The 13,384-nt window shown below is 35.1% G+C and overlaps 1 protein-coding gene across 3 annotated transcripts in view; it reads right to left on the reverse strand.

The window, feature by feature from the left end:
- VPS13A (vacuolar protein sorting 13 homolog A) overlaps positions 1 to 13,384 on the reverse strand; it is a 238,885-nt gene that overhangs the window by 53,571 nt on the left and 171,930 nt on the right. For all 3 annotated transcript variants that reach the window (XM_082843241.1, XM_082843242.1, XM_082843240.1), the window contains exons 48-53: positions 11,599 to 11,994; positions 11,231 to 11,335; positions 10,964 to 11,110; positions 6,017 to 6,145; positions 5,279 to 5,412; positions 104 to 233 (exon numbers count right to left, since the gene is read on the reverse strand). In XM_082843241.1, coding sequence (XP_082699367.1) covers positions 104 to 233; positions 5,279 to 5,412; positions 6,017 to 6,145; positions 10,964 to 11,110; positions 11,231 to 11,335; positions 11,599 to 11,994 — 1,041 coding nt within the window. The remainder of the gene's footprint in view (positions 1 to 103; positions 234 to 5,278; positions 5,413 to 6,016; positions 6,146 to 10,963; positions 11,111 to 11,230; positions 11,336 to 11,598; positions 11,995 to 13,384) is intronic.

Genomic DNA, 13,384 nt, shown 5'->3' on the forward strand with positions numbered 1-13,384 from the left:
CACAAAAGAGGCCTCAAAACTAGTAAGGCTGAAAGAGAGTAACTTAAAAAATAAATAAATAAAAGACTTCTGAGAACACCATAATAATCAATCCAGTACATACATCCTTTTGTGTTACTTCACCATGGCTTTCTCCACATCTCCACTTCAGCTTTCTAGAGCCCACTGGATCAGCCCACGTATAAAGAATTGCTTTTCCAGGAGGGAGGGAATCTTCTATTTCACAGAGGGAACTGACATAAATAGTAAAAAATATGCATTAAAGTAAGTGCAAGTATACGATTATTTAAAGAATCCAAAATAATACTTCATTAATTCTGAGTCCATTAATTGAGATTTGTGATAGTTCTGATTAAGAGTAGACTGAAAATTTTCCTCAGGCTTCCCTGGTGGCGCAGTGGTTCAGAGTCTGCCTGCCGATGCAGGGGACATGGGTTTGTGCCCCGGTCTGGGAGGATCCCACATGCCGTGGAGCGGCTGGGCCCGTGAGCCATGGCCGCTGGGCCTGCGCGTCTGGAGCCTGTGCTCCGCGGTGGGAGAGGCCACAACAGTGAGAGGCCCGCGTACCGCAAAAAAAAAAAAAAGAAAAAAAAAAGAGTAGACTGAAAATTTTCCTTATACAATAAAAAAGTGGTTTTCTGAGAAAATAATGAGAATATTTCAAGGGAAATATTTGTCCTATTTAGGAAATAAATATCTCCAGGTTGCTGAAACTACTTTGTCAACTTTTGTTTTAATACAAATTAATTATAAAAGAAAATTATTCCACTTACTTTATCTTATCTATACCAAATCTAAGAGAATTTAATTGGTAACCCTTTCCAAAGTATTGTTTTTACTGTGGCAAAGACAATACAGCTCAATTATTTCTAAAAACCATAAGACATGGGATACAAATCTAAGAAACTCAGTCAACTCATGAAACGATTCCCCAAAAGAAAATGGAGAAGCTACAAACCAAAGAAATAATAAAATATAACTTTTCTGAGCTGAAGAAGCTGACTCTGCAGATTAGACTTCATTGGGTATCAGACTAAATTAATGGAAACAGAATATCATCCTAGATAGAGCTTTGTAAAATGTTCAAATTTTAAGAAAATAGAGGAAAACCTGCCTATAAACATCTAGGACAATCACAGTTACCCATGAAGAAATAAAAGTAAGACTGTTCTTACACTTTTCTGTAATACTGAATGCCAGAAAACAATGGAGCAATGGCTACACAATTTTGAGGCAAGAAGTTATGACTTAAAATTTTCTGTCAAATTGTTAATTTGCAAGAGAAAGACATTTTCAAATAAGCAATAGCATAACCTATTATCCACAAACCCTTACTTTTTCCAACCAAGCCAGAGATGACTAAAAATAAAATTTTAAGAAATAGGATGTAGAAATATTAAACAACTAAACCAGTCAAATAAATTAACTTGTTGTTAATATGCTACGAATCAATGCAAATACCTTCAAGAACATATTTTTGAAAAACTAACCATTTTATATTCATCTGGGTCAAAAATCCCAAATTATATTGATAAGAAACTGAGAATTTGAAAAGAGAAATTAAAGAAACTGTAAACTACTCCAAATTTTTCATGGATGAATTAGCAGATAACTGTTTCACTCTCAAAATTTAAAATGCATCAAAATCGGGACTTCCCTGGTGGTCCAGTGGTTAAGAATCTGCCTTCCACTGCAGGGGACATGGGTTCGATCCCTGGTCGGGCAACTAGGATCCCACATGCTGCGGGGCATCTAAGCCCACACGCCGCAACTACTGAGCCCACGCACTCTAGAGCCTGTGCATCACAACTAGAGAGCCTGTGTGCTGCAACTATTGAGACTGTGTACTCTGGAGCCGGTGTGACACTACTACAGAAAAGCCCACACGCTGCGACGAAGAGCCTGCACGCTGCAACTAAGACCTGATGCAGTAAAATAAAATAAAATAAAATAAAATAAAATAAAATAAAGTAAAATATGCATCAAAATCTCCAAGAACACAAAATAATTATCTACAAGAGAAACAAAATGTATATTTTCCAAATCATCCTTAGAAGAAAATAATCCATATTACCAAAAAGTATGGCAAGGAATTATAAATTAGTTGTTATAAGAATTACAAATGGGTTCAACTTTTTTTTGGGGGGGTTCAACATTTTTATTAAAAGACAAACAGGTTCTAACATTATAAAACTGGAAATAAATTCTCAACAACAGAAGAACATTTGATTATAGTGCATCTAAATGATGGAATATCATGCATTCATTGAAAATTGTGTTTTTGAAGCAAATTTACATGCTCACAATAGCTGTTAAAAACAAGAGATTCAGAAATATAAACAGATAGAGAGCAATAGTAAAAAGAATAACTGAATCAAAATGCTGACAGTGCTGGGATTCCAGGGATTATGTTTTTCTTTTCAGTTTTCCTACAGAATTTTAAAAAATAATGGACAGTTGTTATTTTTATATGTAGGAAACAATTAAAAACCATATTAACAACAAAAAAGCCAAGGGTAGGGAAGGCAGAGGAAACAAAAGCCCTATATTCCTTATTTTTCTATGAAAAAATATCAAATGTAACCGTGTTGATCAGATAAATTTGGTTTAAAAATATTTAGAAATGCTTTAATTCATATAAATTTTAATCTATTTAATTCACTGCAGAATATTCCTCATGAAACAATTCATCTCAAATTTATCTCAGGAGGGCTTCCCTGGTGGCGCAGTGGTTGAGAGTCCGCCTGCCGACACGGGGGACACGGGTTCGTGCCCCGGTCCGGGAAGATCCCACATGCCGCGGAGTGGCTGGGCCCGTGAGCCATGGCCGCTGAGCCTGTGCGTCCGTAGCCTGTGCTCCGCAACGGGAGAGGCCACAACAGTGAGAGGCCCGCGTACCACAAAAAAAAAAAAAAAAATTTATCTCAGGAAATTCAAAGAAAATAAAAAGTAACCAGAGTCCTCAGAATGTTAACTATATATGTGTACAAGTCTTAACCTCACAAGAAAATAACAACACAATGTGACAAACGCTTTAATCTATATATTAATTTTATAAATTTCCATTAAAACTGTAATTTTTAAGTTTCAGAATTTCTACACAGGATCACATTCTAGTTTCTCCCTTATCCCTTACTTTTACAACTGTAACAATGCAGTAGATAAAATTTCTAGACACTTTATATCTGAACTGTACTATAAAGAACAGTACAAAGTCAAGGCCAAAGAAAAGACTGAGAAGTCTCTAGTTCAGCCTCAGCCAGGCTCAACCAGATGTCAGAGAATTAAGCTACAATGCCCTACATCATCCACAGTATGTAAAGAATTAACTTAGCTCCTGTGTATCTTAGAATGTTACCAGTTATGTACTATCCTTCAGAGAATCGAGAAAATAGTCACCCAAATCATTTTTTGGAGGTCTTAATTCTGTGACAGTTTCTTTGGGAAAGGCTAGTTGAGGTACGTGAATTGAAGGACAAATAAGAAAAAACCATTTGTTTGCCTTTGTCAGTTTTAATCAACCAACTTATTATTTTTATAATATGGATAATCATAGAAAACAGGCTCTACTCTCTCTCAACATCTTCCTCAAATGAGAGAACTGAGAGGCAAGGAGGAGTTCTAGATATGTGCTAGCGCAAACTTTGGGTTCTCACTCAATCAATGCCTATTTTAGTCAATGATTCTAAGTGTACAGTTAGCAGTGGAAAAAAAGCATAAATGCACTGATAAATATGAGCCCACTGGTAAGTGACATGAAAACAAACTAAGAAAAGTAGACAAAATAAATTCAAGACAACCTGGGATACATAAGTAGAGGAACAGAAGGTTATATAAATTGTAGTGGTACTAAGAGGATAAGGTATCACAGTATATTGAAACAAATGATATAATGAGTAGTCTTGAAATATCAAGACATAAATATAGTCTTTAGAAAAGCTTAAAAATGTAGCGCTCCTTTCCTACATGCCTCAGCAAGAAAAAGGTATCTACTGTTTGAAAAAAATCTGAAGAATCAATATTTACATTATGCTCATTAAAAACAAATTTCAAAAATAGACAAAATTCTTATGATAAACCCTGATAATTTCCTCACCAGATTCCACAATGACCAAGATTTTGTCATACTTGCTTCAGTTCTTTTCGTTTTTGTTTTTGAAGCATTTAAAAGTAAATTATATCACTAATCATCAGGGAAATCAAAACCACAATAAGACATCACCTCACACCTGTTAGAATGCTTATTATCAAAAAGACAAGAAAAGAAATAAGTGTTGGCAAGGATGCTGAGAAAAAGGGAACCCTTGTATATTGTTGGTGGGAATGTAAATTGGTGCAGCCACTATGGAAAATAGTATGGAGGTTTCTCAAAAAACTAAAAACAGAACATGTGATCCAGCAGCTGGATTATCTGTTCAAAGGAAATGAAAACACTAATTCAAAAATTATATGCATGTTCACTGCAGCATTATTTATAATCACCAAGACATGGAAACAACCTAACTGTCCATTGATGAATGAATGAATATAGAAAATGTGGTATATATAAAATGAAATATTATTCAGCCATAAAGAAATCTTGCCATTTGAGACAACATGGATGGACCTTAATGGCATTATGCTAAGTGAAACAAGTTAGAGAAAGACAGATACTGTATCATCTCACTTATATGTGGAATCTAAAAAAAAACAAAAAAAGAAAAAAAACAACCAAAAAAACCAAACACACAGATACAGAGAACAGATTGGCAGTTGCTAGAGGCAGGGTTGGGGTGGATGAAATGAGTGAAGGTGGTCAAAAGGCACAAACTTCCAGTTATAAAATGTATAAATCATGGGGATGCGAGGTACAGCATGGTGACTATAGTTAATAATACTCTACTGTATGTGTGAACGTTGCTAAGAAAGTAAATCTTAAAAGTTCTCATCACAAGAAAAAAAATCTTAACTGTGTTTGGTGATGGATATTAACTAGACTTAGAGTGGTGATGATTTTACAATATATATAAATATTGAATCATTATGTTGGACACCTGAAACTCATATGTTATATGTCAATTATGTTGGAATTTTTAAAAAAGTAAATTATAGATCTCAAGTCAGTTTCAACCCTACATACTTCAGTATACTTTTTTTTTTTTTAATGAGGACATTGTTTTACATGGCCATAATGCCATTAACGGTGTTTATACTCTTAGGAAATTATCATAAAGTCAATGTCTCATCAGCTAGACTCTGCTAAAATCAGGGGATACTGTATTTGTAATAATCTTCTTACCTTTGCTTATACTGAACAATGTCATTCTTGGTGTGATTTATTAACAGGAATGGAGCTGCTCCATCACGATAATCTGAAAATGCAATAACTGTAGAATGCTCAGCCAAATTAACTTCTGCTATGATACCTCCAAGCTAGAAAAAGGGAAAGAAAATATTCTCTAATGTGATCATTTCCCAAAAAATATTAACCAATAACATTTAATAATAAAAACTATTCATAACTTAATATATTTTTTGATGATTTGGAAAGTAATTCAGGATTTTATACTGCATTTCTGGAAAACCATGACTCTCAATTATCATATACAGATGGGTCAAATTCAAGATGTGGTATATTGTAGTATTCCAGGCACTTTAACTCAGCAGTCCCCAACGGCGGCGGGGAGGGGGGAATGTTCAGACAGTAATATGAGCGATGGTTCGGTCAGTAATATGAGCCATGGGGAGCGGCACATGAAGCTTTGCTCGCTCGCCTGCCACTCACCTCCTGCTGTGCGGCCCGGTTCCTAACAGGCCAAGGGCCAGTACCAGTCCATGGCCCCTGAGTTGGGGACCCCTGCTCTAACTTTCCATATAACATTTAAATTGTTTTATGTCTCCTGCTTCCTTTTAGAACTTTTTCCCTTTGCAAAGAGAAATGTTTGTTGGTGAAACAAACAAAAAAAATCATTTAATAAAAAAAAATTAGTAAGTATATATTAGCTTCTCTAACTACACACACAAAAGAATCACTTACCTCATTATCCAGATGCAATAAAATACAACTTTCTTGCTTGTTAAAATGTATCTTTTTGGGAGAGCCTTCACTTCTTTCAACTTGAATAAGAAGTTTATTAGAAGCATCCTCAGGCCAAAAGGGGATACACTAAAACATATATTACATACATTTATTTAAGTAAAACTGACTTCACCATAAAGACCTTTATCATTTTAATAAACCCATCAGAGTAGACTTAAAATAGTCTTAAACGTCTTTCAACACTGCTCTGGTTACTGGACTGCTTAGCTATAAACTGCTGACTTCAAGATGGGGTGCCACTTGGGGGCACTTTGAACACAAGCAGTAATGGGTAGTAAGTTGAAGAGCTATTGATAGAGTGCTGTGAAGAGGCGTTAGTGTGGTCCAGATCTCGAGATGGATTGAAAAAAAGTAAGTAAACTGAGCCAAGTGATCAGTTTAAAACAGGGGAATGTTCAGTTACTAAAAGTTATAATTGGGTTGTGGGCATCACTTAGTAATTAAGCAGTAGTCAAAGTACATACAAATGTCAAGTCAGGACATATATTAAATCCAGAGTCCTGGAAGTCAAATAAGGATTAAAAAAGCAAAAACAAAAGCAAAAACCAAGAGAAGTATCTAAAGTCTAAAGTTCAGAGTAGAAAACAGGCTCAAAATCTTAAGAAACCACCTGGACATCAGTGATCTGGAAACCAGACTAACGGAATAGGAGACAGTCAATGCACCCAGAAAGAAGACCAGACAACAGGAGCTGGAAACAAAGAAAAGAGCTAAAAGAACAGGAATGGAGAGCCAGCCTTGTCTGTAAACTATTATGTAAATCAGGTCTTAGTGTGATCCGACTCTGACCAGGCTGGTAACTTCACATAATTCAATGAGACTGCTCATGTGCTCATCATGATCATCACCATATGACCTGAGGGCAATGTAGAAGCTAGATGTTAGAGTCAAGTGCCTTAGCTTGATAAAGTCAGTTTTATTCAACCATAAAAAGTAATTAATGGAACTAGACATGGGACATGGGTTAAGGCTATAACAGGCCGAGAAAATTCCCACTTGAGGCTTCTTGCAACCCAGTGGAAACTTATCTGGGAGTCAAAACAGTAGCAATACTAATCCAAGCATATTTCCCAGGAGGAACTGAGAAGACTAAAAACGATGTGCTCTCTGAAAACCCTCAAGCCTTGCTTATTTGTAAGCCTTCCTTACAAATCAACACTGCTAATAATCATAAATATGCATTTTAAGTTAAGGTTGACTACTGTAAGCCAAAATTAAAATGTGAAGATTTTAAATTAGCAAAAGAAATTTATCTTAAGAAAAGCTGAGGGACTTCCCTGGTGGTCCAGTGGGTAAGACTCTGGGCTCCCAATGCAGGGGGCCTGGGTTTGATCCCTAGTTGGGGAACTAGACCCCACATGCATGCCTCAACTAAGAAGTCTGCATGCCACAACTATAAGACCACATGCTGCAACTAAGACACGGCACAGCCAAAATAAATAAATAAATGTTAAAAAACAAAACAAAACAAAACAAAACAGAAAAGAGAAAAGCTGAAGTTGGCAACAAAAAGTAAAATAAAAAATAAGTTGTTGTGCATTTGTAATTATAATTACTGTAAATATAAACTAACTGTTGGAAGACAGAAGCTTAAATAAATGTTAAAAAAAGAGAAAAGCTGAAATTGATAACAAAAAGTAAAATAAAAAATAAGTCCTAATGCATTTGTAATTGCAATTACTGTAAATATAAACTAACTGTTGGAAGACAGAAGCTACAGATTAGGTTTTTAAAAGAGAAGACCCAATAATCTTATCTGCAATTGACATATAAGGCAAGACATAGAACTACTGTAAATAAAAGTATGGAAAAAGATATACCTAGAAAATATATAGAGTAAAACAAAGCTGCAGTTATAATTTGGCATCTAGATACATAGAGAGCTCTACATCCAACAAACCAAGAATCCACAGACTTAATGAGCACATATGAAACATGTGCCAAAGAAAATCTATACTCATTCAACAAATATTTATTGAGAGTATACTGTGTTTAATCACTGTTCACTCCAATAGCTCCAATCACTCCAATAGCTCTGTGTTTAATCACTGTGTTTAATCACTGTGTTTAATCACTGTTCACTCCAATAGCTCCAATCACTCCAATAGCTCTCTCCATTTCACTCAGAGCAAAAGTTAAAATCCTTGTAATTCACAAAGTTTTGTGTCACAAAGTTCTGCATGATTACTCTTTATCACTATTATGTCTTGTTCTCTTCTAAATACTTTTCCCTCTCCAAAAATATCGGCCCCTTTTGCTATCCCTCAACCATGCCAAATATTCTCCCATTTTAGGGCACCTACCCTGGCTGATCCTTTGTCTTTAATGCTCTTTCCCCAGATATCCACACTGCTGAGGGGTCCAGCTCCTGGCTAAAAACCTATATGCAATTTTTCAGGTCAGACCACTGGTGATTACAAAGGCTTTACCTTTATCTGGCAGGTCTCACAGGGCAAAGCTGCCCTCCCCATACCAGACTAGGTGCACAGCCAGCGCACTGCATTCTCAAGAACTCAGCCCCCACTTCTAGCCATGCCCTTACAAATATCTGCATTCCTACTACAGGCATCTTTGTCCAGAGGCCTCTTTACCAGGGCCTTTGGCAGAGGCCTTCCTCAAGAATCTCTGCAACACCTCTTTATCAAGGAGAGAGGCGGAACTTCAAGATGCTTTTTCTCTACTCTGACTTGGTGCTCAGTACTTTTCCATTCCTAGCCCTTCCCCTTTGTTTTCTGCCACCCCCAGATCCATAAAACAGTAAGAGCTATTTGTTCAGGGCTCCCCTGACAATGACACTACCCTCACTGATCCACCTCACCCCTAACTAACGTTGTTCCATAGGAAAAATGGTACAAGGGGAGGTGGTGCTCTCTTCAGTTTAGCCTCTTACTTATACTATTGCAGTAAGTAATTAAAGTCCTGAGTGTTACTTTCATTTTAGCTTGTTGTCTTTATCAGCTATTCCTGTACCTGGCATCTCAGCTCCAACTCAGCTGAACTCTTGACAAGTGTACCTCTCACATTTTCTCCAAGTTTGTTCAAATGTGACCTCAGTAAGTCCTATCCTTGACCACCTTATGTAAAATTATAGCCCACTTCTTGCTCATTAGAACTCTTAACACCTCTTAGCCTGTCTTATTTCCTTTTTCCCTATTAGACCTGTCACCTTTAAACATACTATGTATCTTACTAGTTGACTATAGTATTATCCATTTAATGATTTCCCTACACTCCCACTGAAATGTAAACTACACAAGGACAGGTACTTGTGGTTTTGTTAAAAGATGTATCACAAGGCACATAAGGAGTACACACAATAAATATTGTTGAAAGAACGAACAAACAGGCAAACATGAAAAAAGGTACACCTTCTAGAAATGAGAAATGTAATTATTCAAATAAAAAACTCAGTTGGGGCTTCCCTGGTGGCGCAGTGGTTGAGAGTCTGCCTGCCAATGCAGGGAACACGGGTTCATGCCCCAGTCCAGGAAGATCCCACATGCTGCGGAGCGGCTGCGCCCGTGAGCCATGGCTGCTGCGCCTGCGCGTCCGTAGCCTGTGCTCTGCAACAGGAGAGGCCACAACAGTGAAAGGCCCGCATACCGCAAAAAAAAAAAAACTCAGTTGAAGGCTCAAATAGCATATATATATATATATATATATATATATATATATATATATATACACACATACACATACACTGTATAATATATATAGTAAAAGTGAAAATCTATGAAAATATATATGTAGAATTTATCCAGAATGAAGCAAAGAGTTATACAGATAGAAAATATAAAAAAGATAATAGGATATATGGAAGAAAGAATATAAAGTTCTAGAACAAATCTGATTAAAGACCCAGAAAGAGGAAATGGACGAAGAGGAGAGGTAGTATTTAAAGAGACAATAGCTGCAAATTTTACAGAAGGTATGAAATATATTAATCTACAGGTCTAGGAATAAAGTATCTCAAGCAGGATATATCAAAGGAACCCACATGCAGACAAACAGTAGTATGACTGCAGAACATCAAAGACAGAGAGAAAACTGTGAAGGCAGCTAGAGAAAAAGGAAAGATAACCTCCAGAGAAATGACAGAATCACAGCAGAATTTTCAACAAAAATGGAAGCCAGAATATAATAAATGCTACAACATGTAGAAAAAAATAGAATTGATTATCAAGAAAAAGTATCATAAAAGAAAGGTGATGATTAAAACTTTTATGGATAAACACAAACTGATGGTATTTACCTCCAAATCAGCTCTAAAGGAAATGCCAAAGGATGGTACATCAAGAAGAATGATTCCAGAAAGATGGTTTCAAAGCAAAAAGGCATAATGAATAAAAATAGCAAACACTTCTCTAATAATCCTAACATACTTAAAATAAAATTTCTTCAGAAGTATTCTATTAACCTCAGGCAGTCTTTCAGAAAGCTCTTACCCAGAAACCTAATAACTACAGATAGAGTAGAATCAAAATTTCATTCCTAAGACACTACTGTCTTCCTAAAATAACTAGCTTAACCTACCCTATACAGGCATCTCTAACAGCTTCCTAAAGAGAATAAATAATTTCCTTCTCTTTGCTGCATTTATACTTTACCCAGTCTTCTACTGCCATATTTAACGACATTTGGTTAGTAATTATTAAATGTCTATTATCAAGCAACACATTCCTAGATGACAATGTTCAGATTTTAATAATTAAATTATTTACTTGGTTTATTCTGGTACAAATAAATACTCAAATGTTCATGGAACTGAAACAAAATTGGGAGGTGGGGGTGGAGAGTTAGAACATTACATAGTGATTTCATGTATCAAACTTCAAAGAAAAATGAAAATCTAAAGAGGTACCTTTTTGAAATTCATCTACCCACCTGCTCCAAATCAAGAGAGAGCCATTTATCACTTCCCTCTTCAGCCACTGATATACGATATTTACTTTTGTTTTTAAGCAAAAAAAAGGGTGTAAAGGTGACAATTCTGGTAATGTTAAAACTGCTAAGATCTATAGTGACACCAACCTACAGGAAAAAAAAATAGCAACATTTCAAAAGCTATTCCATTATCATAACATCCTGATAAAAATTAAGTACTCAGTAGAGCTTAAAAAAAATTTCCTGATGAGCATAAGATGAACTCACTTGATATTCCATTTTCAGGCCCTTACATTTAACAGCTCCGTGACTACCAACAGTATCAATTGAAAACTGATCTGACAATTCACTATCAGTTACCATAAGCTGAACCTAGAAAAAAATATTTCAAATATATTAGTATTTAGGTACCTTTAAAAATTCCTACCTAAGTTGATATATTTTTTGCTATTTAGCCTAAACTAATATTATACTGTTAACGCACTAAACCCTTCCCAAGACTAAATTTTAATCTTTTTAACCTCAAATATTTCACAAATGTTATTTCTACCTATTTCATAATATTTTATTCTTCTAAACAAACAAAAAGGAGTGATAAGTAGATAAAGAATGAAAGTCAAAAAAACTTCACATACCTTATTGTTATTAAAAAAGTGCTTTGGCTGAAAAGAAAAGAGAACTGGCTTTTTATAATTAGGTGGATGCTTTCGATGAATTCCATCTGCTTTATACTGTAACATTCGACCAGTTTTATTGACCATCCAGTAAGGACTATGAAATGCCATAACTGTCTGGCCAGTATTATAAGTCACATGGATAGCAATATCTAAATCAGTCTTTTCTATTTCTGTAACACAAGTAAAACTGATGAAACTAATATCTTGTTGATTAGGTTTTATATGATATTCACTTTTCCAATCATGATTAAGATAGTCAAGTAATTTTAAATGCAGCCTGGCTTTATCCAACTGTACAGTACAAATCTGGGCTGAATGGCCTTCATGTAGAGTAAAAACTCTATGTTCAGTGCCCTATAATAAAAAAGAAATACAGTAAATTTTTAATGTTTCAGAATAATACACCAAAATATTCTATTTAATGATTCCAAATGCTATACAAATGATTCTGAAATACCTCTGTCAGAAAAAGAAGACTTATGTTCATGTTCTAACTCTGTCAACTGTATAAATTTCTATAAATTGAGATTTGAGTTACTGTATTTGTAAAATGGTCTAAATGATCTACTTCAAAGGACTATTGTGAAAATAAAATAAAATAATATAGTGTGAAATTCTGCTGGCACTAATGAAGATTATAAAACACTATAATTAGTAAAACAAAAATCTTATCCACTAGTGATTTTAGTTGTAAAAACTACAAAATAATGAAAAATGTATGTAATCCAAAATAAGCAATCCCTACTAACTCTCATTTTTGATTTTTAACAAATTCTCATAACCCATTTCCAATCACTGTTTATACTGAATCTTACGTAGCTTTCAAAACTGTTCATTTCTCTCCACTCACACTTGCATTACCTTAGTTCATGTCACTGTAACCTCTCCCTTTAAGAGTCTCCTAACTGCTCTTATCTCCTCTAAGCCCTTTTCCACACCGCAGCTAAACTGTCTTTCTAAAAAGTGATCATATCCTTTGGAAACTAGCAAACAGAATGTGATCCCTAAAAGCATCAAGTTAAAAGTTCTATTAAAATGCAACATAGACAGACATTCCATCTGGGTATTTCACCTGTTTTTCCAGCAACTCTAATCTGGTTCCCTCCTGTTATAACATGGGAATCTCTTCACCTTAAGATTTTAAATTACTTAAAGCAAAAACAAGGTAAGCTATCAATACTTGACATGTTCCACAAAATAGAAGAGTAGTGCTGGTGGTGCTAGAGAGGTAAATAAATGGGAACCATATGCCTGTCAGGCACTGTGCTAAGTCCTTTACAAACATTATTTAATTTGATTTCACCATATCCCAATCATGAAAGTTTTATTACTATCCCCCTTTTATAGGCTTGGACAAATGATTTAGAAATTAGCTTACCTAAAGACATAGCACTAGTAAGCGATAGAGGTAGGATTCAATCTCAAATCTATCTGACAGCAAAGTGTAAATTCTTAACCACTATGTTATCTGTCAACCATATGGAAAACAGATATTCTTAAACCATAGATATGTTCACTCCCCCACTCCGAAAAAAATTTAACAGAAAAGTGTAAACAGAGTAAATCCTAATAATTAATAATTAAAAGACTGCAATAAAACAAATAATATACTACAATGAAGAACTACTTTCTTATATTTGACAAGCAATGGCAAATGGAATATTTACTTAAAATCCTAAGATGGAGAGATTCCTGTTACAGCAACAGGAAGGAATCAGATGTAATATCTTAAAACAAAGAGTAT

Source organism: Leucopleurus acutus, assembly GCF_964270905.1.
Source record: "Leucopleurus acutus genome assembly, chromosome: 7".
NCBI lineage: Eukaryota > Metazoa > Chordata > Mammalia > Artiodactyla > Delphinidae > Leucopleurus > Leucopleurus acutus.